This window comes from Pseudorca crassidens, chromosome 7 (genome assembly GCF_039906515.1).
Source record: "Pseudorca crassidens isolate mPseCra1 chromosome 7, mPseCra1.hap1, whole genome shotgun sequence".
NCBI lineage: Eukaryota > Metazoa > Chordata > Mammalia > Artiodactyla > Delphinidae > Pseudorca > Pseudorca crassidens.
The window spans coordinates 67708884-67736377 of NC_090302.1; the positions used below are offsets into that span (position 1 = coordinate 67708884).

The window sequence follows — 27494 nt, forward strand, 5'->3', positions numbered from 1 at the left end:
TACTCCCAGAGAAAGGCTACAGGACTTCATCTGAGGGGCATGGGCATTTAATGGGACACCAGCATTTTCTACCTGTTGGTATTCCTTCTAGTAGAGAACTTGAAGTAGACAACATCTAGAATAATTTAGTGCAAATACATTAGGTACCTTAGTGCTTCCAGAGACCTTAAAATTGTCCTTAACCCCAAAACCTCAATCTGTAAAACACATAAGAGGGGAGTCATTCTGATTGAATGTGGGTGGGAGACCCAGATCCCTACCCAGGCACCCCATCTTTCTGCTAAAGAACCCCTGCCAAAACCAAGGGTCCTTGTGCAAGTTTTACAAACCATCGTTAGACTTAGTCTGTCCGTCTTTCATCACACAGGAGGCAATTATTCTAAAATACTCAATCACATGAGAACTTAACCTACTTTGAAACATATATATCATAATTACCCTCATCCTCAGCACGCTCTGACTTCCTAAAACAAAAGATGCTTCCTAGGCTTTGTCATTGGGCAAATTCAGATCGGAGTGCTCCAGGGATCAAGTTCCTCTCTCTGTCTTGAGTTTTTGTGAAACATCATATATGTGTATAAGACTGAGTGAAGTAATAAAAAGGATTTTAAAAAGAAAGAGAAGTAAAGAGGATAGTTAGTTCCCTGTCCTTAAGTCACTATAGTTTCTTTATTTTGAGCAATACCACAATTCAATAAGTAACCAGAAAGTATAAATAAATACAAAGTAATACATGAATATCAGGTCTCACAGTGAGTGCTGAAGGAACTCAGAGAGGCACCCTGGGCCTCATAGAGCAAAAGGGAAACTTCAGGGTATTCTAGACGGAGGGCCATAAAGCCTGAAATCAATAAGATATGTATGGGAGACGGTTTAGTCAAAAGAATAGGATTGTGATAAAGTAAGGTACCCAAAGGAAGTCATCCAGGGAATCAAAGATTTCTTGACAGGGAGCCCTGAATGCTTGGCTAATGAGTTTTAAAATAACTTCATTTGCTGCATAAATTCCTCTGTGATCCAGAGGTGCCCATATATTTTGTTTCTATCACATTTCAATTATGTCAGCCATATAAAGAGTAATACTTCTCCCTGACAAAGTTCTTTTGCTTGAGGTGTGCTTGCATGTGGTCTGTGGTAGCCCTGGGAACATCTTTCTCTCCTCTTCATGTGTTTGATTATGTAGATCTGGAAACCAAAACCCTCCAGGGGGCTAAAGGTGAAAACAGTCTCAGCTCTACAGGCATCTTTCTTGTGGACAATTCTACTGTGGACTTCCAAAAATTTCCAGACAAAGAGATACTGAGAATGGCTGGACCACTTACGGCAGATTTCATTGTCAAGGTAAGCCCATTTAGGTACCTTGTTTTCGAGCTACCTCCAACTGGTGTTACTTATAATCCCCTGAAGAGAGAGAGACTTTAGGTTTTGACATAGATTTGGAAAGCTTGTTATCCAGGAAATGTTTAATTCAAGGGTGTTGAGCTACATCCTAGACTTTATAAGAACATGCAAAAATTTTAAGGTTCTAGGAAAAAAAAAAAAAAAATATATATATATATATATATATATTTGTGTGTGTATAAGTTAATAAAAAGACCCCACTCAAAAAGCCAACATATCATTCGTTGAGGGATATAAACTGTTTTTAAAACAACTTAGGATACAGTCGTTGACTCACATAAGGTATCTGCTGTCAAAGAGAAAGATTAATTAATGATCTATAGGCTTGATCATGCTTCCAGTTGCAAGGTTTTTTCCCCTCTTCTACTGGCAGCAATACCAAGTTGTTTCCTTCTGTCAGAGCTTCCCTACTCTTCAAGGTAATATAAAACACATTGCTGGAAGCAACATACATGTTCTGTAGGAAAAATGTACACACTAGAAGACCGTTTGGGAATACCAGTAAAAATAAAGCATATTTTTGCCTTCAGTAGGTCAGAAGGACCTGAAGGATTTCAGCTGTAAAGCTGTAGAACTTGTAATGTGTCCAGGACTCCATAAATTTCTCATCATAGGATCTGGAGCCAGAGGACATTTGATTTAAGCTAAGGCTTGATGATCCCATGGCAGCTGGAAGTAAGGATGCAGGTTGGAAATGTGATAGGCAGTGAGGCTGCATGCAAGAAGGGTTCCAGAGTCCGTCCTCTGTCTCCATCTGCATGGTAGCCCCTTTAATCCAGTCCAGATGCCAGTTACATGACCGTGAACAAGAAGCCACAAACCGTCAGAGATAGCTCCCAATAGAAGTGATGTGGTAGGTAGTTAAATAATTTCAGTTGAACAAACAAATACAGTAAAAGAATGAGAGATGCTTTAATTTCTTGAAGCCCTTAGAATAAACCACTTTTACTAATTTCCCTAGTAATTTTCTAGAGTTAATACACAGACTGAAAATATAGAATGGATTTCAAGTAATATCGTACATATTTGAACAGTTCACAGAATTGTCAAATGCATTTCATATGTCCAGCTGCCTTCTGCACATCACCCACAGGTACAGTGAGCTCAGTGTGTCCAAAATTGGACTTGTCTAGCCCCAGAAACCTACTTCATCTTCTTTAATTCTTATCTTGTGGAACAATACACTATTTACCCAGCCAAATCAGAAACCTCTGATTCACACCAATTCCCTTCTCCTATACACCCCTAGTTAGACATTAAACTTTGTCAGCTCTACCTCCATACCATCTCTGAAGACTGTTCTTTCTTCTCCATCCTTGCCACCACTGTCTTAGGTTAGGTCTTTGAATTTCTCACCTGAACTAATGCGATGGGCTCTGAATTAGCTTCCCAGCCTCTGACCCATTGTCCATGTTACCTTCAGAGTGAGTTTTCCAAAAACCGGAGTGAGTTAACCCTATTCGTGCTCCTGCGTTGCCCCTCACCTCCACTCATTGCTTTGGGATTAAAATGCAAATCCATAGCCCAGCATCTGTTACTCTCAATAATCTGGATTCTGTCTACCTTTCCAACCTCAGCTTTGACTTTTCCTCTCTGTTTCAGTCAACTGAATGACTGGCAAGTCCCCCAACATCTTGCACTCACATAACGCATTACCTTTGCGTAATGCTGTGTCCTCTGTCTGCGATGCTCTTATCTTTTCTTCCCCCATTTTCTTCACTAACTCATACTTGTACTTCAGGACTTTCTCCTTCCAGAAGCATTCTATGACTTGACCTCAAATTCCAGTTTCCATCACATCTCCCCTCTTCGTGTTCCTCAAGGGCAGGGGCAGAATCATATCTGTCTTCATATCTCCGTAAAAATTCTGACAAGTGCTGGATGAATAAGGGACTTTTACCACATGGCAGTTGCTGAAGTGGGACAGTTGTGACATCTTTATCCTTCCTGAAAGGACACTGAATCTGAGGGAAGTTGAGTGATGTGCCCTAGCTCACACCAGTGACAAGCCGGGACCAAAGATCATGTCTCTACTTCTGGCTCAAAACCCTTTTTAGTATTCTGTGTTGCTTCTAAGAGGGTATTTTTTCTTCTATGTATAAATGTACATATTAAAGGAAAAATGAACTTTGAGGAACTTTTTGATGCTTTTCTAGATTCTTGGCACCTGTAAGTATCTTCTTTCAGAAACAGGCTGAGCTATCATTTTACTGTCTTTTGCATTATATCCTCTTTGGTGACCTAGGTTCAGGTTGCAAATGAGAGGAGATTAAGGTTTCATTAGAAAATATCAGGATCAAATAAATGTAAACTTATTCTAAAATAGATTATATAATTTTTAAATACTTTTACTCAAACTTGAAAATGAGCCAGATAATGTAAGGAGATACAGGGAAAAAGAAGAAAATTACCTTTTTTGCCAGTGATTTATAATAAAGCAACATTTTCTCCCTTAATTTTCCCCAGGAAATAGCTGAAAATGAAAGATTGTCATTTGCTTATTTGCCATCTTTCATGATTTAGGTGCTTAGAAATTATACACATAGTTTGTAATTCAGTTTTCAGTGTCATTCAAAGTATAATCTCTTTTGCATTATACATTAATTTAAGTAACAACTTCCTTTCTAAATGAAACGCATAGGGATCAGAATGGTCGTTTATCAACATCTCCTTGGAAGTTTATTGCCAAAGTACCATTTTTGTTTATTTAAAAGGAAAAGACTTTTTTGCACGTAAGGAAGATTTTCTCACAGTGAGAATTCTTATATATTACGATTGGTTCCAAAATTATTTTTGGAATCTCTTTTCCTGGCCGCCTTTAAAAATGGACTAAACGCTCATCTTACCTCCTACGGGAACATGTCTTCCAAAAATTTGTACTTCATACACTGGCTATACATTTTTGGCAATGCTCGTGTAGAGGGGTAAAAAGGATAAACACTCTAGAATTTTGTATATTCTCCTACTTACTGGGGGTGTGACCTTGAGTATGTTGTTTCACCTCCTTGAGCCTATTTACTCATTTGAAAAATGGTGATAAAATCTCCCCCCATAGAGCCTTTGTAAGGAATTGAATGAGATAGTGTGTATAAAAGCAAACAGAACCAAGTGACTTCCTTTCCATCTCTTTCAAATGCTTTAACTTCCAGTCAGACTTATCACGATACTCTGTCTACACAATGGCAGAAAACTGCTTCTCTGAAGATAGTCAGAGGCTGATTGATTTACAAGTGGTACACCCAGGAACAGTTTGGCAGGTATAGCTCTAAGACACATAGAGGTGGGCATAGCCTGGCTGTGACACCTATAATCACATTCATTGTTAGGGGTGATTGGCTATTGGCTAGATGATTGTCTGGCTTAGCATACTCTTCTTCCCTTACCAAGCCATGTGTATCTTTTCTGAAGCTACTGACTCAGTGAAAGATAAGGACCTTCCCAGATTAGAAGAGGGGTTTTTTTGGTCATAGCCCAGTCTTTATTCGAACACTGAACTTAGCTCTACTTGTGAAAGCAGCTAAGGTATATTTATACATACTCGGTTCGTGCCCATTTTTAAAATTTAAGAAAGCCATATTAGCTGGAGAGAAAAGTGACTGATGAGTACCCAAGCCACCAAAGTAGCAGAAGTACACAGCATAATAGTAAACCATCAGCGTATTCAAAGCTAAGAACACTGATTCACAGTGCATGCACTGACAATCAGAGAACAGGTATTTCCTACAGAGGATAATTTTCTAAATGCATTACACTTCCACAGTTGGGGAATTTGGTTAGGAAGATCGGCATTATCCCAGTTTTTGCCTAAGTACTCTAGGGAATAGAAAGCTAGTGTTTCTATTCTCAAAGTTAGGGCATTAGGCAGAGCTGATGCCTTCATACTTCTTTCTGGACAGCCTTGAGCATTACCCTGTACATAATTCAGCACACCCCAGAATTGTTTTTATTAAAGGGGGCACAATAGGAGGGGGCCCTGGACAGAAATCACACATGCAAAGTTATGAGAGTTCACTTCATCAAGTAAGTTTATAGAACTTCCATGTATATTCTTCTTTCAAGAGATGCTTTCATGCGTGGGGCAGATTGATTTCGAAATATGGTATCTGCCCTCTCCTAGCTCATAATGCCATTTGACAGATAAAACACTGAATAGGAAATTTTGAAATAGTGGTGCATATCATTAAGTACCAAATTTAAATGGATAGTAAAAGCTATAGATGCTTGCTACAAGCTAATGTGATGAACACACACTTTGTGAGACTTGGGCATCCTGTGAATCTCAGGTAGGATTGAAATCACCGACTCTTTTCTCCGGTGGAGGCTGAGCTTTGGCAAATGTTTAATTCCCAGTTGATTTCACCGTGCCACTCAGCCTGTCTCTAGATGGACCCCATACTGGTCAACCTATTTTCATACAAAGGGAAAATCATTGTTGTAAGCCAGACATTCTAGAGCGGAAAAGTCTAAATTAACTATAGGGAAAAAAGAAGCATGTAATAAATAGTGATTTCATTCCCCCAGTAAACATGCTCCTTTATGCTAATCGATTCCAAGAGTTTAGGACTGAGCTGATTACAATACCCTGCACTTCTTGTTCGTTTTCACACATTGTTCTACAAGTGCAACAGCTAGGTTTAAGATACAGAGTCAGAGAACCAACCCCTCACCTTTCTGTGATGCTGAGAGAGGCAGACCCCTGCCCAATCCTAGCCCCGCTGGCTCCACTCTGCTCATTTCTTTTCTGCCCTCCTTCTGCATCGCAGCACTGAGACAGTCCTTCTCTTACCGAGTCTAAGCTCTCTTTTTGCCACACAACAGGCCAATAAATCAGGAGACGAGGTGCCAAGGCAAGGAATACAACTTTATTCGGAAAGCCGGCAGACAGAGAAGATGGCAGACTAGTGTCTCTGAAGAACCATCTTATCGGGGGTCTGGATGCCAGTTTCTTTAATAGAACAGAGAGGGGGAGGAGGTGGGGAAGTAAAGTAAAAAGGCCATAAGTTTTGCAGATATCTCCTGAAATGGCCAGCCTCGGGGAGGGGATGTGTTAATTCCTTCTTTCTTGCAGCCATTCACAGGTAGACGGGGTCAGGATGTTTCCCTGAACAAAGGCACTTTGGTTTAACATTCAGGCAGAGGGGCAGGGTTCCCCGAGGCAGGCCATTATGTACAGGCAGTATTCTTTTAGTGAGCAAAAGCAACGGGAAGCAAAGATTAAAGTAAAAGAAACAGATCCAACATGTAGTCAGATTTTGTTCTTCCCTGTAACACATCCAGTAGACTCTAGTTTGCCCTGCCTAGCAACTTCGTCCTGACACATTGCTTCCACCTCTTTGTTCCTTAGCCAACATTACACTCATTATTTCCAAAGAAGCATCCCTGATCTACTGCCATACGCAAGGGCTTTGGGCAGTAAATCCATAACCAACATCTCTCATGCAACCCTGAGCCCAGGGCCTATGAGCTGAACTGCTGTATCTCCCAATATTGAGGTCTGGCATTTTAGGACGACTAGAAAACTCTATAGGAAGTGTAAAAGTAAAGTTGGGTGCTACCAATGTTTTTTTCATTATTTTTACTGAATAACCTCTAATCTTAGCATTTCCAACTGTTAACACAGTAGAAAATTGAAGTCTATGTTTTATTCCAATAATAACTAGCATTTTTATAAGCCCTTTCCGCTACACTATCCTGCCGAAAGAGATAACCTTCAAAGGAGGGTGAAAAGTACTTTGGGGTGAGGGCTGTGTTGTAACAATACTGCGTCTTTTCATAAAATTTATCAACATAATCAATTTTGTCAACAAGAAATGATTATTAACATCTTCAAGAAAACTGCAAGATGTATATAAAAAGATAACACTTCCAAGAATTTGTCACAAATAATAGTTTGCAATTCCAAAAGTGCTTGAAAGGACCGTGGTCAGTAAATAATTCATTTGGTTTTTTCATTCATGCATTCATTTATTCAATTGTTTGGACACCTACTATGTGCTAAACATTGTAGATGATGCTGAAGGAAGAGCAATAAGCAAGATAAGTGATACTTGCCTTCGTGGAGTTTACAGAATAAGGAAGAGAAAGGCAAGAGAGTAACAACTGTATCAATATTAAGTATTTGTAACCACCTAAATGCTAATAAGAAAGATATGATTATTGTTGCATATTCTTCAAAGCCCACAAAAGCATTTAAAAATATTTTTACAGTTTTTTGATGATTTGCTATCACCATCTGCCACCAGAACAGCCCCAAATTAAAATATAGGAGACTGAGGCATTTAGTAAACAGATTCCCCTCTTTTCCATTTTATTCCCTCCCTAGCAGGCATACTGATTTATTTCCACCATTTCCAAGCCTTCCCAAGTCGCGGCATCCCTGGCTGCCCTAAGAGCAGGTGACCAAGTTGAATACCATTGTGGGTCCGGGGGTCCCAGCTCAGTGACTCACAGTGGTGGGTCTGCCCACAGCTCCCTTTTGTCCACCTCTCCTCATGCCAGAGCAGCAACTTAACTGCCGGCAAGGCGGGTTGAGAGAACCCTGCCTGCCCGCTGCCCTGCCAGTCCTTCTGGGGCGAAAGTTTCTACGACATTCGAAAGAGACAGGAACCTAGTTGGCGAACATCCCAAGGCTCACAAGTTACCCTTTTCCCCACTGAGAAGGAAAAGTATGGCATTTCATAGTGCTTCATCTGCAAGAGCCTGTGTGTGCTTGATGTCTTTTGTGAGTTTGAAATCTCTCCTTGTTCCCTTTGATTTTATGTGGACTTAAAACTTACCAGTTATCCAAGCACATATTTGTATGCCCTGCAGCTCTACCATGACAGCGTGATCAACTTATGGAAAGTGACCAGTTTTGTCTTCTCCTTTACTTTCAATGTGAGAAGTTATTATATAGAGTTAGAAACACTGAACCATTATAATTATAGGAAGAAAAACTTGGTTTGGAACATTCTTTTTCCTTATTAACTTGAAGAGGTCAAAATTACATACGCCAGATGGTTTAGTTCCCTAAAACCAAATTCTAATGTGTCAAACTGAAGCTTTCAATGTACATTTGAGAACCCAAATCTGATGTTTGAGGATTTAAGGTTTTTGAAGCTCCAGACCTAATGATAAAAAGAGTCCCAGCAGCCCAGAATTAATAAAACCAGGAAAAAGGAACACGGTGGTTCATCTCTGTAAGCAACAATTTAGGCCATCAAAGTTAGGCATCCAGTTAGCCTCTTCTTTTTTTTTTTTTTTAATATTTTTTCTACTCTAAAATGTAAATGTAAAATTAAGAAGATACTGAGAAGAGTTACAAGGATACCACTAAAGATAAATGTCTACATCTTCACAACAGTGATAGGATTGCTTGGTACCTAGAATGGCAGCTTTAGAGACAGGCAGACCTGCATTCAAATCCCTGCTCTGCTGGTTCCTTGCTGTGTTGCCTTGAGCTAGTCACCTAACCCCTGTGAGCCTCATTTTTTTCATTGTAAATGTGGATGATAATGCAGAGTAGTTTTAAGATTCAATTTAATATAAATAAAATGTTCCCTGCACACGGTAGGAATGTAGTAAGTACTGGTTGTTGTGGTAGTTGTAGCTGTTCTTATTAAAAGAAGGCAACTATTGAGAAGGGAGAAGCAGGAGTGCTTTCAGGGCGGAAGGAACCAAGCAAAATTATGAGATCAGAGGTTTGGATACACCACAATTGGTTTCATCTGTTTGAAATAAGATGTCCGTGTTCTTTCCAGTCTCTTTTCAAATCTAGGCATAGAGTCTCTGCATTTGTGGTCATTGTGCATCATTTCATTGAACTCATTGAGAACAATATTCTTTCTAAGCTGCTTGTATTCTTTCCTTCAACATGGTATTTACTAACACTCCCTCTTGACGCTAAAACTCCTTGACATTCATGCCTTTCTCTTTGGGCATGTGGTGGTTTTCTTGGTAATTCCCAGGGAGCTGAAGAAAGGACCTGCTCCATTTTTGGCCTCTTTAAGCAGACCAGAAGATAAGCCGGACCCTGTAGATATTCTAGAACAAGGTTTCTCCAAGTATTTGGATGTCATATCCTCCTCATTTTGATTCCCGCACCCCCCTGCCAACACACACACGCTTTCTTAGGGCTTAGTTTAATTTCTAGCATCCCAAAAGGGACCTCTGCAAAATAATCTGTCTCTCCAGATCTAAACAAATTTTCTGGCCTTTTTATTTTTAATGGAGCTTGTGTTCAAATGAGAGTCCTCTTCTAATAGCTTTCCAGCATGACAATCACACATCCCAAAAGAGCAATCGGCTTTTGTGAGCTTAAAAAAAAAAAAGCTTTCCAAAGAATGTGATTAATACTACCTCCCTCAGCAAGCAATTAGATATCCTGTGTCTGACACATAGGACTGAAAAATATTAATCTGTAGGCCATGCTCCCCTTTTGTGAAAGACACTGTATTGCTTCAGCTGTTGTTGCTTTAAAGTAGGGAATTGTATCACTGTTTATTCTAATTAGGAGAGACCTGGATGCTCCGTGGGTCAGAATCCTAGCATAATATGAGATATTCTGTAGCTTTTCTCTCTTCTTTCTCCTTTGCAGCGCTTCCAGATTTTCTGAGGAACGTTTCATATTCTTATCCCAATGCCAAAAACCGAGCTAGGGTTTAGCACCTGTTCCTTCGGTGTTCCTATTTCCGTCTGCACCCTAGGTATTTAATCCAGTTTTTAAACTCAGTAGCAAAAAAAAAAAAAAGGCTATCTTTTTAAAAAAATCTGAAGCCCAAATCCATCAATTTCTTCTAGATAAAGGGGAGTTGGAACGGTGCTAAGTCTTGAAAACATTAACAAAGACTTAGGCCACATGACTCTGCTGACTGTTGCTTCTCTAATTGCTGTGATGGAGTTGGAGCTGTCCATGGAACTTCCTTTAGTATAAGAAATAGCCCGAGCCTCGCCCTTGCCCAACTGTCTAAATGTTGTATGACGTCATTCTGTCTTTGTAAAAGCAAGGCGTTGTTCCTGCTGGATACTTTTCCTTCTCTTTCAGGTTGAGTTTGTTTCCTCAATCTTGTACTTTTAAACTGTTAAAGAATTATTGCCTCACATTCCTCCCTTTTACAAAACAAAGGAGCTATAATTTCCATAAACACATGTTTTATTTGAAGTAAATGCTTTTATCATGTAAGTTGGTGTTTTTCAAACTTTGATTTTTGGACTGTCTACATTTGAATTGCCTGGATCTCTGGGCTGGAACCCACGAATTTGCATTTTAGCGAGCTTCCCATTGGTAACTTTGCACATTAAGATATGTGAATCACTAAATTGCCAGGAAACTCCAAGTATGTCTCTGAGTGGGAAGGGCTCCTTAATTCTTTAACTCTTTATTTCTCTTAACCAATGACAGTACCTTTAATTTTTTTGCAGCGTATTGCATTTATAATTTTCTTAGAACAAGCTGTCTATTTCTGAACCTACATTGAAAAATCCATATAATTTTACCTGTCATACCAGAGAGGTTGGAAATAAAAGAGGGTGAGGGAATGGAATAAGTGGCTTGGGATACAGTCCTGCTAGCATCACAAGTTGAGACGTTGCCATTCCTTGTCCTGTGGTGACAGAACTGAGAAGGTGATGATAGTGATGGTTTGTGCCAGGACCGTTTGCTGGTTAGATGGTAAGATGGGTGATACTGCCATTGCCCCTTCTCTCCCAGTGCTGTCCTGGACACAGCCTGAGGCCATCATTACTACCACACGTCCTTGTCCAAGCTGCAAGGAGCCCAGAGGGCACCCCTCTGTCACATTAGTTCCTCTGCTTTGCCATTGTCTCCTGCAGATCCGCAACTCGGGGCCCGCAGACAGTACAGTCCAGTTCATCTTCTATCAGCCTATCATCCACCGATGGAGGGAGACGGATTTCTTTCCTTGCTCAGCAACCTGTGGAGGAGGTAATGGTGCTCACTTAGTCTAGGAGCTCTTGGCGTCTCTGAGGGAGGACTCAGCTGTGATACAAATAGTCACTTCGGCATATGGAAGTGCTGGGTGCGTCAGATTCTTTCTTCTCAGTGAGGCCAAATCCTGAAGCCTTCCTGTAAGGCAGATACCTCAGTGTAGATGCCCCAGGAACGTTTTCTGTCTGTAGAGCCCCATCAGAGGAAATGGTCTTTCCTCCTTTCCTTGATTCGTGGAAGTCCAGGACGAGCTGTGTCGTACCCAGGCAACAGCTTGGTCTAGAGGTGAGACCAAGGTCTCACCTCTAGACCAAGGTCTATTCACCTCTAGGTCTATTCACCTCACCTCTAGACCAAGGTCTATTCATTTGAGAACAAACTACTCTGGTCGAATGAACTTATCTATTAAGAAATCAAGTGAAGAGTGTTTATCAGGCCTTCTACATAGCATGATGTATCCAAGGAGAATCAGAGATTAATTAAACAGTTTATTACCAGAAAAAAAAATCACTGCACCATAGACTTAGGCTCCGTTATTTGTCAGCTCTACCCTGTCATCCATACAGTAAAAAGAATGCCACTTGACTTATTTATACATGAAAACACATCTCTCCTGAAAAGTCACCAGACAAATTCCCATCTCTGCTCCATCGTGTCTGTAACATGAACAGCATTTTGCGTTACGGGAAAAGGTCCCCCGCACCTTTAATAATTACTACAATGGCTACAGAATAATTTCCATGAATTATTTTATAAGAATTTATTTAACCATATCCCTCTAGAAGATCATTCAGTTCATTTAAACTTCTCTATTATAATGTAATGAATAACTTAATACCTAAGTATTTTTCTCCTTTCAAATTATTTCCTTGGACTAAATTCACAAGAGTGAGTTGCAGAATTTTTGTGGCTATATTACCAAAATTCTTTCCACAAGGGTAATAAGCAGTCTATGAATATTTTAGTCTCATTGCTAACTGAGCCAGTATTTGTGGACTATCACTTTTTTAAAAGTTTTGGTAATTTAATGGGTATAAATTTTATGTATATTCCTTTAAAAATGAGCATATGAAATAAATTGTAGCTGCAGCTTCATGGACGCCTGTTAATTGACTCACTTTAAGTAGCTAATCCACATAGGTATCACTATATTATTTTGATAAGAGAAAAGAAGGATATTACCTCAAAATGGAGACAAATGATTATCCATTAATTTTCATAAAACAATAAGAATATATGATATAATTCATCTTCAGCTGTGTTACCTGTGTCTGCATCATGTGAACAAACTGTTGAAAAGGAGGTTCTATAGAGCATTGTTCAATTTTACCTTAAAAGCACTTAGTCAAAAATGAGTGCTTTCACTTGGTTGTTACATAACGATTAATTCAACATTTTAAGCATTTCAGTAAAATAGTGTTTCCAGTTGCTCTATCTGTGCTGAATGGAAAATCACTTTGCTAAAAAATAAAGTGCCAATTACTTTGATATTTATGGGAATATGTTGTTTTGATACACCTATTAATGACTAACACAGGAAGCAGTTTTGAAAAAAGAAGTCTAAGGAAGTATTTTTTTTTTCTTTTCTTTTTAAATAAAAAACATGTTCTGTGAGAAGTAGCAATTCAGTAAGAGGCCTGCTGCGTCAGTTTCACATAGAGCTGCTGTTGGCATATAATTTCAGTAACGTTGATAATGGCTTGCTATATAATAAGGCAATTAATGTTAGATTCATATACAAGCCAACCTCTTTGGGCTTTATTTTCCTCACATCTAAGTGAAGAATTAGAACCATCAGTAGTTCTCAAATGTGCTGAGCTATCAAACGCTTTCTTCAAAGGAAATCTTACTAGGGAGCCAGATAAAGGAACACTGTTCAGAGTGAAGACCTGAAAGATGTAGAAACCAGCCTTCCGCACGTTTCATGGACCACAGTTTGAAAATTGCTGAAGAAATGATCTTTAAATTCCTTTATATGTTTCTGGTTCCACATTCAACTAGCCGAGCATTTCGCTAAGTGTAAAGAATTGCTACTCCAAATACCCTGTGAAACTTTAGAAAACACAATTATCTGACCATTTTGCTCCTTTATTTCATTTGTGTTTTAAGTTTTCATTTCACACACACTGGAAGAGCTTCCCAGCCACATTTTTAGCTGACAAATTACAATTTTTAAAACTCATAATCTCACATTTAGTGTTTACTTACTGCTTGTGCCCACATTTTACTACCTGATAAATTCTGTCCTTGAGTAGAAATTATTTTCTGGAAATTTATAAAATAATTAGCTTGTCATCAAATTATCTGCTTTAAGTATAATGCAATTGAAAAACAAAAGTATATTTACTTATGTAAAATACCATTTTGCTTTTCTTATAAGACAAAAAATTAAATGGAACATGTGTTCTTAGCCATTACTTTCCATGCTTTTCATCTTTACAGTAAAATTGTTAAAAGGTCTTTTTTTAGGTCTTTAGTGAACAATTAATTTTTGTGGGTGGTCTGACAACACAGCTTCAAGTCAGGAAAGCTGGTTTGGAAGCCTCCTTCTGATCTCCTAAAATCTTTTGCAGGACTTTTAACGACTCTAAATCTGACTTTCTAACACTTATTTAGCAATAACAATATTCAACCACTGCCCATGGGGAATATATTTTGGAGTTGATTAGGGTTAGAATGATACAAAAGGCCTAATTTTTTAAAAGAAATACTCTATATACATTTATTTTTCACCCCAAGAATCTAAGTCCTCATCACCATCCCACCAGAAATCCACAGGACAAGAAAGAGGTAGGTAGGAAAGGTAAAACATACTATGAGTAGAATTAAGTATTACTGAGCAACACTATTTTTAAATAAATAAATAAATAAAGAGGATTCTCTAAAGAGTGGAAATTTGTGCATGGAAATCAAGAAATATTGGCTAGAGGGCTTCCCTGGTGGCGCAGTGGTTGAGAGTCCGCCTGCCGATGCAGGGGAAACGGGTTCGAGCCCCGGTCCGGGAAGATCCCGCATGCTGCGGAGCGGCTGGGCCCGTGAGCCATGGCCGCTGAGCCTGCGCGTCCAGAGCCTGTGCTCTGCAATGGGAGAGGCCACAACAGTGAGAGGCCCGCGTACCACAAAAAAAAAAAAAAGTAAAAAAAAAAAAGAAATATTGGCTAGAGAATTAAAGAGAAGTGGTAGAGGACTTTGAAACAAAAATTGAACAGTACGAGGTATTTTCTTAGTTGTGTAGGGAAACTTGAGATTTATGATGGTCTTAGTCATCCATTTACTCAGCTTAACCCATTCAGGTTGAATTTAGGCAAAGAAGAAAAAAAAAGTTTCCAGGCAGCTAGCAGTACCCAATCCTATGTCATGTCCCATGGTCACCCGCTGACCAAGAGGAGTGGTGTTGGGGGTTATTTTTTTTAATTTGGGAGTTTATTCTCCCTGAGGCCCCAGGTACGAGGGAGGCAATTTTGCATGCTTGCATGAGATGGTTAGTAAATAAACACTGATGACCTTTTTTGGATACAGAATTCTGTGTTCGACTGTTAGATTATACAAAAGAAATGAATAAGAATAGTACTTACAACAGTCTTATAATCTAGCTATGTGCTTATGTAGTTCAAGCCCTATGGTATAATTTAATTATTAAAATTCGAGTGGAAAAACACAGTTTTTGAGGCCTGCAAAAATTAGCAAGCCTTCCATTTATCCGTCTTTGGTCCTGGAAATGACTGGAGCGTTGGGGAAGAATTTTCATTAATATGAGATGGCCAGAAAAGCCTAAGGGAATATATTGCATTGATGTGTGCATTGAAATTTGCCTGAATGGTTTGATACCGCAGGTTACCAGCTGACATCGGCTGAGTGTTACGATCTTCGGAGTAACCGAGTGGTTGCTGACCAATACTGTCACTATTACCCCGAGAACATCAAACCCAAGCCCAAGCTTCAGGAGTGCAACCTGGATCCTTGTCCAGCCAGGTCAGTCACATTTACCAGTTTATTTACCATAAACATAAATCAAGTTCAAATAAGCTTCTTAAAAGCTGGTTCATTAAAAATAAAATGAAATTAAAAATAAATAAGTGCTGCCGTCCAGTGTCCGTTCCTAGTCACGTGTTATTAGAACCCATGCCCCTCACTCTTGCTACTGTAAGATGCCATCTCAGGGTCTATAGGTTTTCCATTGGTAAAGCTACAGGTAAAGCACTCTGCAGTCATTTTCTCTTCTGATTTTGTTTCACTCTGGTTACTTGTTTCTGACCTTAACAAACGTGATGGTACAATGTTCTCAGGATTCTTTGCATTTTCACCCTGTCACCTGATCAGTGAGATGATCAGAGCCGACCATATTTCAGGGTCACAGCTGACCCATTTTAGCCTATGGTGGGCCACACCGATTAACCAGAATCAAAACCAGCCTTAGAACAGTTCTTCCACATTTAAATAAACTCAGCCTTTGTTGAAGAGAAAGCAGGACTTATTTCTAACAGTCAGATTCTTTTTTAAAGGTCTTTTTAATTAGGAGCCTTAAAGAGACACTTGACACTTTCACCTATGTTTGCTTTGGGGAAACCATAATTGACCCTCAGTTATTTGCAGGATCAAGAATCAGACTGGTGAATGAAATATCTCAGATGATGAGTAGTCATAGAAGTGCAGGTCAAGAATCTTTTCATGGGTGTAATATTTGCCTTTTTAGTTGCAACACTACCTGGTAATTTTATTAACTTGGCTTATTCATCCTCAACACGTGAGAGAGGATATATGAAAACTCTTATCCTACAAAACTCATCATGAAGACCAAAAGATAGAGAATCCTTTCCAGGACCCTTGGATTTCTGAGAAACATCTCAATGGTATTTTTTAAATCGTAGTTTATTAACTATATATTCATAAAACAAAACTTTGAATAGGTAAAATACTACATGAGCCATGTGGCTGAAACTCACTCTATTTTTGAATTGTAGGCAATGCAGTTTTAGTTTTTGTTTTCTGCTGTTACCTTTTAAAAGTGTATTTTCTTGTACTCTTTCTGCCTCACATTCAGGAATTCTAAGTTCTACAGGTGACGTGAAATTGCTATTATTAACTTACTCATAGGCACCACATTACCTAGCTGATAAAAGTGAACTCAGAATAACAGGTTTTCATTACAGAAACAGACGAGTAGATATTTTATAAATATATAATTCAGGTGAAGTTTAATTTTGCTTCATATTACACCAGATAACTATGTATTAAAGATTGGATACGGTATAAAACCAAATGAGGTGTTAAAATTTTGCTTGGACCTCTTTATTTTGGAAATATTAAGGGTATGAGGTATTTTTAGCCAAGATAATTCTAACTCATGCAATTCAACCCTAGTTTAAAATTATTTTACTTATTATACGTCTTTATCCATACCTATGCCAGGAAGACCAGTGCATAAAAAGCATAATTATCCCAATTCAAACAGATTGACTCAGCCATAGAGCAACTTTGAAGGTCTTATACACAGTCCTATGAAAATTTATGTGTGTATTTCTAGGAGAAATGACGAATTCACTTCCCACAACTGCCTTAAGCTTTTCCCTCACTCAGAAAAAACTTCAGTGAAGAGATGGCCATGAAAAACAGTTGTGAAGTGAAAGCATTTTGTTAACACTTTTAAGAAATACGTTTCTAATCAGTAAATAATTTACTCATTTTTTTTCTGGCTTCTGATTTTCACCTATCTTTTCTGTTGGAGTAATATTTTTGGCCTATTTCTTATTATTCAAAAGCAAAAGGCCATCCTACATGAAAGAAGTTTGTGAAATGTATCTTTTTTCTATGTCTATGTTATTTTAAAACATCTAATACAGCACATGTATAAATGTTGGGACAGGTGGCTATTAAAAAAGAGAGAGAGAAAAGGAGACAAAAAATAAGTTAGAAGCAAATGTCAGGAAGCTGCTTTTTTATTACAGAGGTAATTAAAGAAAGCTGTAAAAATTAAGAGCAGTAGAAGAGGTTTAAGAGGAAACTGCTTTAGGAAATGTAGATATGCTAGTCTGAGGTTAAGATACTTCAGGATTGCTGTGAAATTCACTGAACTCATTTGCATATCCAGGATCAAAGCAACCTTCCTGAGTTCCTAGAGAAAATAAGAAGTCATAGTCTGAGAAAAGGAGATGAAGAGACTCGATAAAATAGGTCTGCCCTCTCATCAGACACAGCAGAATCAAACCCCCAAGGAACTGTTTTCTAACTACAGATTTAACTGTCTAATAGTAAAATCAACAGTGACATGGTGACATTAAACAACACCTTTGCACCCAAACCTAGAAGCCCCTAAAAGGGAAAACACAAGAGGTATTGTTTAGAACAAAGTCACATATTTTGGAATTTCAAAAGAAATTTATTTTATGTAGCCATTGAGATAGTTCTTCACTTTTCCTGTATTAGACTATGGTTTTGGGCCGATTATTTGAAAGCAAAATCCCATTTAGATAGCCATGTTCATTCCCTGTCGAGATTGTGAAGTACCATGGACAGCAAAAAAGGCACTAAATAAGTCTGTATCCCTGGGTTTATTATTTTACCCTTCTGGGCCTTAGTTTTCTCACCCACTAGTGGAAGTGAGAGGGTTATTTGTTGCATTAAATTAGTGGTTTTCCAACTGTGCCTATAGAAGTTGTTGTTCCGTGGAGTTGCTTCATTAAATTTCAGTTTATATATTTTGAAGTATCTTTAAACAATAACTCACAAAAAGTATACTCAAACATAAACGAATTGTTAACTTGGTCAAGCTAAGCTAAAATTAAAAATTGTTGTAACAATAGTAAAATTATTTCACTACCAAAGGAAATACTTTTTGCCCTCATTGTTAAGTTCCGTGATTATGTCTGTTTAATTAAAAAATAAATATCTGAAGATTGTAACGTGAGCTATAAAAATTGTCACCATTAGCAACTACTTCTCTGAGATAAGAATTTTCTCATTACTACACACCTAAAACCAAAACAAATCAGAAATAAACTGGATGTGATAACCGTTAGCCATAATCCTTGATACCCAATTTTTCTGTTTACCAAAATAGCCTCACTGTTCTCATTAATTTGCTGTATAATAATTTGAACTAATGAATGACATCACTTACTCATTTCACTCACCAACAGCATCCATAGGTTTCTATGGTTGTGGCTGGATTCGTCTAGTGGTTCTTGGGACTAAAGAGATTGTTGACATCTAGCCTATTCTTTCCAAAATAATTTTCATGTTTTCATGGCTTTTTTCTGATTCTTCATGCTAACTCAGAAATGTTGGTAAGTTAAAAGACTATAATGAAAATGATAAAATTCACTAAAAATCTCCAGTGCCCACAGATTATCACTATTAATGCTTTTGCTATATCTCTTTCCAGTTTTGTCTATAGCTCATACATAGGTAAAATCATTCTGTATATAATAGACACGTGGAATTCAATGACTTAGCATTCTCGTTTTCCACTCTTCTAAAGCAAGCCTGAAATGAATATCCATGACATGTAGTAAGTTGACATTTCCTGAGACAGGAATTTGAGTTCCTTTCACTACAAGACCAACAAGTGAGCTTACCTGGTGGCCAGATGTTCCATCCCAAGAAAGCTGTATTGCTCTCTACTGATGGCATTTATGCAGTTATTTTTATGACATGACAAAATTCTTTGTTTCCAGGCCAAAAGCGGTCTCAGAAAAGAAGCTAAAACAATGCTTATAATGGGACAGAAGAGAAAGTGAAGTTTAAAATTTAATAACTTTTAGCTAAAATTGAGAATATTTCTCACAGGTGCCTCAGAGCTATGTTATCACTAGTCCCATCACACACCCTATACAGAGTATGGTATATGTTCTGGTGGTGGTCCCAACTTGGGCACACCCAGAAGTCCGGAGGCATGGCCCTTTTGGATATCAGAGATCTGGACATGTTTAACATGTTTTCTGCTTCATTGATTTAACACTATGGTAGCTAAGACACTTGGAATCTTATCAAATGTAAAATCCTCCTCGTGCCTGCCATGCTATAATCATAGCTTCTGTTTTACACGAGGGGAAATTATTTTTTTTAACACAGTACCTGGTGATTGGTGCAATGGTTTGTGTCATCATTGCTTCTTGGATGAAGGGTAAAGTCTATCATGTGGCCAGAAAGCCTCCAAATGTATACCTGTGGTTCAGCAACAACTAAAAAGGCATAGTTTTAGTTCAGCTAATAAGCACCTTATGTTTTCAGAGTGTCTTTCAATGTAAAAAAGGCTACATTTGGCCTTACGTAACTCAGTCTAGGAGACTGGTAAGACTGTTAAGGCTGTCTGGGGGGAATTGTGCAAGACATTATTTGTGAGAAGATCAGAGAACCACCTTTTCAGGTTATTTTTGGTTTGTTTTGGGGGGGGGGGGTTTGGCACAGACCTCTGCTTTTCTCTCCAAGGCAGTAATGAAGGGGGCTTAAATTGGCAAAGGTTGGAGAAGCAAAAAAAGCTCTCACTCATCACACTATCATGGTCACAATCATTAGCCAACAAATCTGTTTTTTGCTGAAACTCCATACAGATTCCCCCTTCCCTCAAGGAATTCAGAGCAGCAGTCCTAAGCAAATGCCCAAACTTGTATGCCCCAAGTGGCAGTTCTTTTGAGTTCAAGTGGACTTATTTTGTCCAGCACCATTTAATTTGACAGCAAATTGCATAAGTCATCCCTGGCCATGGGACCGAAGTGTGAACAAAATCTCAGAACTGAATCCTAATGCACCTTGAATCCTAATGCAAGAGAAATAATCTCCACCGTGAGTGACAGCATGTACAGTGGACCTATAAAACCCAGTCACGCTAACTTGGTGACCAGCTAGTCCAGTGGTGATGCAGTGATTATCACTATACCATGGTGATTTAGGAGGGGAGCTTTGGAACAACATAGCCTGGCTTGGGATCCTGGCTCTGTCACTTACTGGTTTGGGTAGCCTTCGGCAAATTCCTTGTTCTCACTAAGCCTCAGTTTTGTCATCCTCCAAAGTAAGGATAATAGCTACTTACTTCGTAGAGCTGTCATGAGGAATAAAGGGTGTAATACATTTAAAGAGCTTAGCAGCGTGCCTGACACGATAAGCACTCAATAAATGTGAGTGGCTGCAGCTGTTATGACTAAGATCACCGTTACGATAATGTTGATGTGACTTCAGAGAAACTCCTAGACTCTCCAGAAATCAGCTATCTCCTCCGTGAAAGGACTTGGAACTCTAAAATTTCATATGGGTCTTCTAGAGAGGTAGCTCTCTATTTGCTGTTTTCACAACAGGAAACATAAATTCCTAGGAAATTCCTTCAGGAAAGCAAATCACGTTTATCAGATTTTTATAAAATCATGATCGTGAAAAATTAAGATAATTAGCAACTTGTAAAATCCCCACTTAACCAGCTATGAGACACTGCCATTCAATCTGCATGGGGTTTATGCCATGTCCGTCTCCAAAAAAGGAGAACTCAATGTAAGGGCTAGAACATGGTTTTCTCAGTTGGGAGTTAAAGTATAATGAAATGTTTTCCTAGTCACGAAGCTCTGTTTGTTTTATAAAAGTAGGTAAATTACTTAGAAAAGTAACAACTTCCTTCTTTTTGCTCAACCTCATTTAAATATACTACTTTAAGTAGCTAATGAATAAGCGACAAAAAATACCATCGTAAAATCCCATTTGCACTTTCATGCATTTATGATGAGATGAATAAAGCAGAGTTCTGATGTTTTTTAGAATGCATGGTCGTACCCTTCCCAAGTTTATAGACCTACCACACAGTATCAGACAGTCAGCTCTAACTCAGTTATGGGACAATTCTGTTCTTCCACCAAGCCAGTTCATCACTAATAATAATGATCACTTCATATATTACATTTTAAAGTTTTTAAAAGTGTAAATATATGCAATCATTTAATTAACTTGTGAGTTAATAGGACAGATATTATCATCATCCTCATTTTTTACTTCAATTTTTCAATTTGACTTTACCAGCTAAGTAGCTTCTTTACTTAATTTCTCTAGGCCTTAGTCTTGCCGTCTGTCCAATGAGTATAGTATTCCTGTCAGACAGGAACCATAGAGAGTACATGAGATGGTGCACGTAAAGCTCTCAGCAAGATGCCAAGCGCTCGATGCAAGTCAGCTATCGTTATTGAGAACCAACCCTATAACATGACTGGCCCAATGTTACTGCTGTTTGAAGTTTCTACAGTGCTTTCACGTCTGTTATCTCAATCCAGTTTTACCTTCCCCAGGAGGTTAGCAAGACCGGGCTTATCATCTATATTTACAGATGAAAATACTGAAGCCCAGAGGAGTTATGCGATCTGCACCAAGTCAGGGCAGGCAGGAGCTGGGTCATGGACCTAAGTGCCTCCGCTTCCAGAGCAGCTCCTATGCTACATAAACTCAGGTCACCTGCCCCCGTGTCATCATATCCTACAGGTACCCTTGTTCCGCATGATGCCTGCAGCAACCTGTGCGATCTGGTTTAAACCCACCATACACCTCCACAGCCAGCACAGAACTGCCAACCATATCAATGCAAAGTTTGGTGCCCTGGATCTCTGAATTGACCACAGACCTGGGTTAAGCATGCCTTTTTCATGTAAACGTAAATACTGATGTTTACTCAAATCAAACAATGACCAAATCATTTGGAACAGTACAGGAAAAGCTAACCAAAGCCCAAGGAAATATTAGTCCCATTTACTTAAAAGCAGTTCAGAAATTGCATTCATTAATATCAGAAATGTTTAACCACAGAAATATAAGGAAATTATGATATTTTGGATCAAATGATCAAAAACTCTCCAGTAGTTGGTTTTATAGCAGAAAATGAATATGTATCTTTAAAATGTTTTCAAATCCTAGACAATGAAGCAGGGTTTTTTTGGTCTGATTTCTGAAAGATAAATGAATGTTGCCTAGCAGCTACTGTGTTTTAAAAAAAAATTGTAACCTATTTACAGAATATTTCCTCATTTGCTGGATGTCCAACTTGCCTCTTTAAATGATAGGGAAACCTACGGTGTTTTGTAAAGTCATCAAGTTTTAAAATAGGAGAGCTTTTGAGATGATTACCTAGTTCAGTGGTTTTCAATCTGTGGTCCACAGAACTCTGAGTTCTGCCCTTAGCAGCCACTAGGAAGGGGACAGATAAGATAGAGCTCCATGAGATGGGTTTCCAGGCACCCATTCTTACTTCATCTTAAAACTCCTGATTTCATCCAATACTTAGATTTTGCAGAAGACCAACACAGAGGTCCAAATGCAGTGCACTCAAGGTCACACAGAAAGAGAGTTGGCAGAGAGAACAGTCCTTCCATCTCCCAAGTCCTCAGGGGGTCCTTGTCCTCATTATGCTATAATCCTTTGTGCTCTGCCACTCATGAAAAAGCATGGCTTCCCTGGTGGCGCAGTGGTTGAGAGTCCGCCTGCCGATGCAGGGGACACGAGTTCGTGCCCCGGTCCGGGAAGATCCCACATGCCGCGGAGTGGCTGGACCCGTGAGCCATGGCCGCTGAGCCTGCGCATCCGGAGCCTGTGCTCCACAATGGGAGAGGCCACAACAGTAAGAGACTCGCGTACAGCGCAAAAAAAAAAAAAAAAAAATCAATTTTAGAAAAAGCAAATGGTTGAGTCTCTGCCAACTTTTTATTACTTCTCTCCTCCCCCATTCTGAACAGTTGCTTGGGAAGAGATTGGTTTCTATTGGCCTGAAGTTGTTGAGAAAAGATGAATCACTCTCTTCTGTGCCAGAAATGCTCCCACCACCCACAATTTCATTCATTTTTTTATTGAGTACCAATCTCATGCCAAGCTCTGTGCTTGGTACCATGGCAAAGGCAAAGTAAAGCCAACGAGAGTCTGGACCACAACACTGCCCGAGGGAAGTTGAATTGTGCAGTTACAAAGCAGCATGATACCTGAAAAGACACATGGGACAGACAGGGAAGAGAAGATCTTTTAAAAAACTGTCATGGCTGTTTCTGGGAGATGCCCAGTGGAAGAGATGTAGAGCTTAGCCAAGCAGCTTTGAAGCACAGTTGCCATTAAGCTGTCCTTTCTCTGCCCCAGGTTACCCAATCACCTCTGCTTGTCAGAGCAGCCAAACTACCCTCTAAAACAGCCTGCCCCTCATACAGATGGTGGAGCTAGCAAAGGGCAAGGAGTGGGACTAAAGATGTGCACCGCGAGTGGCAGTTTGGGAGTTTTTTTAACCTTGTTCTTGTTTGTTTGCTCGCTTTCGTTCTGGATGGTAGCTTTGCTTTTGTGTCTGCACATCAATGGCATGATTTCGTTGACTCATTATTTATGAATTGCCTCTGTGCAGGGCACTGTGTTAAAAGATATAGTAAAGAACCAATACGGATTTTGTCCCATATTGTTAAACTAAAGAAAATGTATACATAGTTAAAAGATAGTATACAGTTAAAAGTGATGAGGGGAGTTAGTGCTATGGGTATTTGGAAGAGGAAGAGAGAAGTGTCTGGCTACATGCTGAGAGGGAAAATAAGGACAGGCTGTACAAGAGGTAGCACTTGATGAAGAAATTTCACTGGGTGTTATGGGCTGCATTGGGAAGTAAAGTGTCTGTTGCTATGACAGCAGTGAGCAGGCTGGATTGGAGGAGACAATGCCTGAAGGCAGGGAAATCTGTTAGGAGACATGCGAAAGGGTCTAAATTCATGTCACAGAGATGTATTTGGCAGACATCACTACTGGAAGACCTCCGTGTCTGTAGGGAATACAGGAAAGAGAAGAGCAAGGATGCCCCGTGGTATCCAGCCTGGGTGGATGGGAGGATGGCAGTGCTCTGAACAGTAACAGTGATCACAGGAGAAGAAGCAGTTTGTAGGGGAAGATAATGAATTGTCTGGACCCACTGAGCTTGACATACTGAGAGTACGTCCAGCCATCAGGACGTTAGAAATGAGGTTCTGCAGCTCTGGAGAAGAGGCAAGAGGTGAGAGATGCACTGGAAGGGACCGTTGAAGCCATGAAAGTGACCCCTTATGATTCGTTTCTATTGTAAGAAGAACCCAGAACCTCGCAAATTAGGTGCTCATGAAGTTAGTTACATTAAGACTTTTCTTGGAAAGAGAGATATGTCACAAGATGTAAATTTCACACCTGAGTAGTGTGAGCCTGAAGAGGGCTTGATTTTTAAAGTCAGGGATATTGTTCTATAATAGCTTCTGACATGATTTCAGTACAAAGACTCAGTCATCTTTAAGTGACACATGGGAATTGAAGGGATAGCCTCATTTCATCCATTTATATCATGTTTCCAAATGTTTCTGTCTTTTGCTTTCTCAGACTTGAATTTTGTTTTACTTAAAAGTTCTAATTCCTGAAAACAGAGAAATATAAAAAGAAGAAAGCAAAAAAAACCCCAAAAAACATCCATAATACAAACACCAGGAATTAACAACTGTTTTGGGTCCTTTTCTAATATATTTATGTGTACACACACACACATGTATACACACACACACACATATGTATACACATACAGACACATATATAGGCTTTACAAAAATGATTGTATAGGTGGTATATGAACACATAAGTTTTCTTAGTATTGTGAATTACATTGTCCATTCTATTTTGTATTGGATTTTTTCAGTTGACATTACATTTGAACATTTTCCATGTCATTAAATAGTTCAAAAGACTTCATGTTCATATGCTGCATAATATTTTGTTCCATGAGTTTGTCATAACATGGAAGCATTCTCCTGTCATTGGACAGTTCAGCAAGGTGTGGAGGATGATGTGCAATGTCTTTCTTCTACTTATATCACATGAGTCCAGAGTGACCCTTTCTTCATCCTCATCTTCTTCCCACCATGACCCTTGATTTGAAAGACTTCAGATGGAATCAAGTCATTGCCCAGTGTAGGAAGTGCATGAGCAGTCAGAATAGTGAAAGCAATGGAGAATGAGTAGTTTTACCCCCAAACCAACTGTTTATTACATTTCCCTTTGCGATCATTTTTAAAAATTATTTTTGCCTCCTTCCCCACTGCATGTATGTTCAGACACATCTGAATGCATACATAAACATGTATGCACACACGTACACATAAAAATGAAGACCTAAACATGGAAAGAATTTCTTCAAGTCCCTAAATGGCATCCTTTTCCATCATTCTTCAATAGATAAACTTTGCCTAAGAAAAAGATTAAGTGTCTTAAAAGGAAGCAATGGAGAGTTAAGTTTAGGCAGTGTTGCCTGCCCCTCTGTGACAATGTGGTGAAAGGCCAGGGCCATGGCATGAACCCCAAGAGAGAGCAGAGCCCATGCACATGAATATGCATTAACAGGACTGGACAGAGCACCATTGTTTTGATATCTTTCTGTTTTCACAGGTGCCATAGAGTCATTTTATGAGTCTTCACCATGACCTATGCCACAGAAAGACAAATATAGCTATAGTTTTGCTGAATCCAGGTTTAAAGCTCCTCGTTCAAACAAAAACATGATTTCTAAATCAGTCCAATGCAAAGCCCAACATCTTGAATTCTGTAACTCCGTCTTTCATTCCCCTTCTTTTCTTCTAGCCTGTCTCCTTCAATATTACTGCCTCCATTTTAAACATCATCAGCTGATAAATCAGTTGGCAGGGATCTGTAACAGTTCGTTCGCCTATTGAGAATGACAAATCATAGCCATAAATTTTTTCAGGAGCAGAGACAGCGATATGCATTTCTGCATTTAGGTCTGGATGTAGGCATGAGTGAAGATGCTAGGGTTCGCTAAAATACAACTGCGAAGTCAGTTGTCTGTGTTCCTTAATTAACTACCAAAGTTATTAGAAGAACTTTGGAAGGTTGGAATTCTATCAAATACAGTTCTTTTAGCAAGAAATTTTCCTTAATTACTAGGCAGAAGAATTATTGGAAAGAGATCCCATGATTCTAACCAAAGACTGGATTAACCTTTCACATCCAATTTCTTGTCAAAAGAAGGCAGAAAAGAATAGGAAGTTTCTCTGTCTTGGAAAACAGGGAGAAAAGTTTAATGCTAATATTCATCCCATTCTTGTGTTTGTTAGAGCTGTGGGATTTTGAACTTCCTCAAAAGGCAGCATCCGTTTTCATGAGCATCGTTACTGAAGAGTAATGCACATACACACACCATGAAAGTTTAGTTATATAAATGAATACCTTTAGTCACACAAATAAATGAAGAAAATTTAGTCATGTAAGATAAATAAGCAAATGACTACTCCAGTGTTCGTACCTCTTGGGAAGAGAAATCTGTATTCAAAGATTTGTTTCTCGTTTTCTTTCAAATTTAATTTCTCTCATTTCTCCCTTACCTTTCAGTAATTTCTTCAGGAACTACCGTTTTTATTACTCCCTCTTTCCTCCTTACCGGGCATTATGTCCAGCCAGTGCTATTTTTTATCTTTCTGTTCTACAGTATACCTTGCTCATTCTACCCAAAAGCTTAGGTTTACTAGCCATATAAAAAGAACGTACTGGGCTTCCCTGGTGGCGCAGTGGTTGAGAGTCCGCCTGCCGATGCAGGGGACACGGGTTCGTGCCCCGGTCCAGGAGGATCCCGCATGCCGTGGAGCGGCTGGGCCCGTGAGCCATGGCCGCTGTGCCTGCACGTCCGGAGCCTGTGCTCCGCAGTGGGAGAGGCCACAACAGTGAGAGGCCCACGTACGGCAAAAAAAAAAAAAAAAAACGTACTGTATCATCCTATGTCAGAGGATGGGATCAAAGTGAGTCTTAATGTATTTATTTAAATATAAATACAAACATGTATATTGAATACGGATATTCATCCCAGAATATCCCGGAATACATGAGTTCCATTCATCCTAGAATAGAATACATGAGTTCCTTCAATATTCAAAAGAAGGACTTGCTATCGTTCGTCAGTGGTAAACTAAGTGTCTTCTGCTCATGACCTACCATGCCTTGCTGCAGCAAATACATGACATCCGTGAACTGAGCTCTCTCTGTCTCCCACTCTTGAGGGAGAGTCTGTTGTATTAGCCCTTTTATCCGAGATTCATGAGTCATAAATCTCCCACAAACAAGGGGACTCAGCAAGAAGAAAGTCTTGCCAATTGGAGGCTTTCCTTGAAATCAGTGAGGTAGTTAGTGTACTTTATTGGCGTCCTAAAGGCCTCTGGGG

The 27494-nt window shown here is 39.2% G+C and overlaps 1 protein-coding gene across 3 annotated transcripts in view; it reads left to right on the forward strand.

Annotated features, from left to right (window-relative positions):
• Nucleotides 1–27494, forward strand: part of ADAMTSL1 (ADAMTS like 1) — a 470685-nt gene that overhangs the window by 176746 nt on the left and 266445 nt on the right. For all 3 annotated transcript variants that reach the window (XM_067744472.1, XM_067744473.1, XM_067744474.1), the window contains exons 7-9: nt 1184–1341; nt 11212–11323; nt 15160–15298. In XM_067744472.1, the coding sequence (XP_067600573.1) occupies nt 1184–1341; nt 11212–11323; nt 15160–15298 (409 nt within the window). The remainder of the gene's footprint in view (nt 1–1183; nt 1342–11211; nt 11324–15159; nt 15299–27494) is intronic.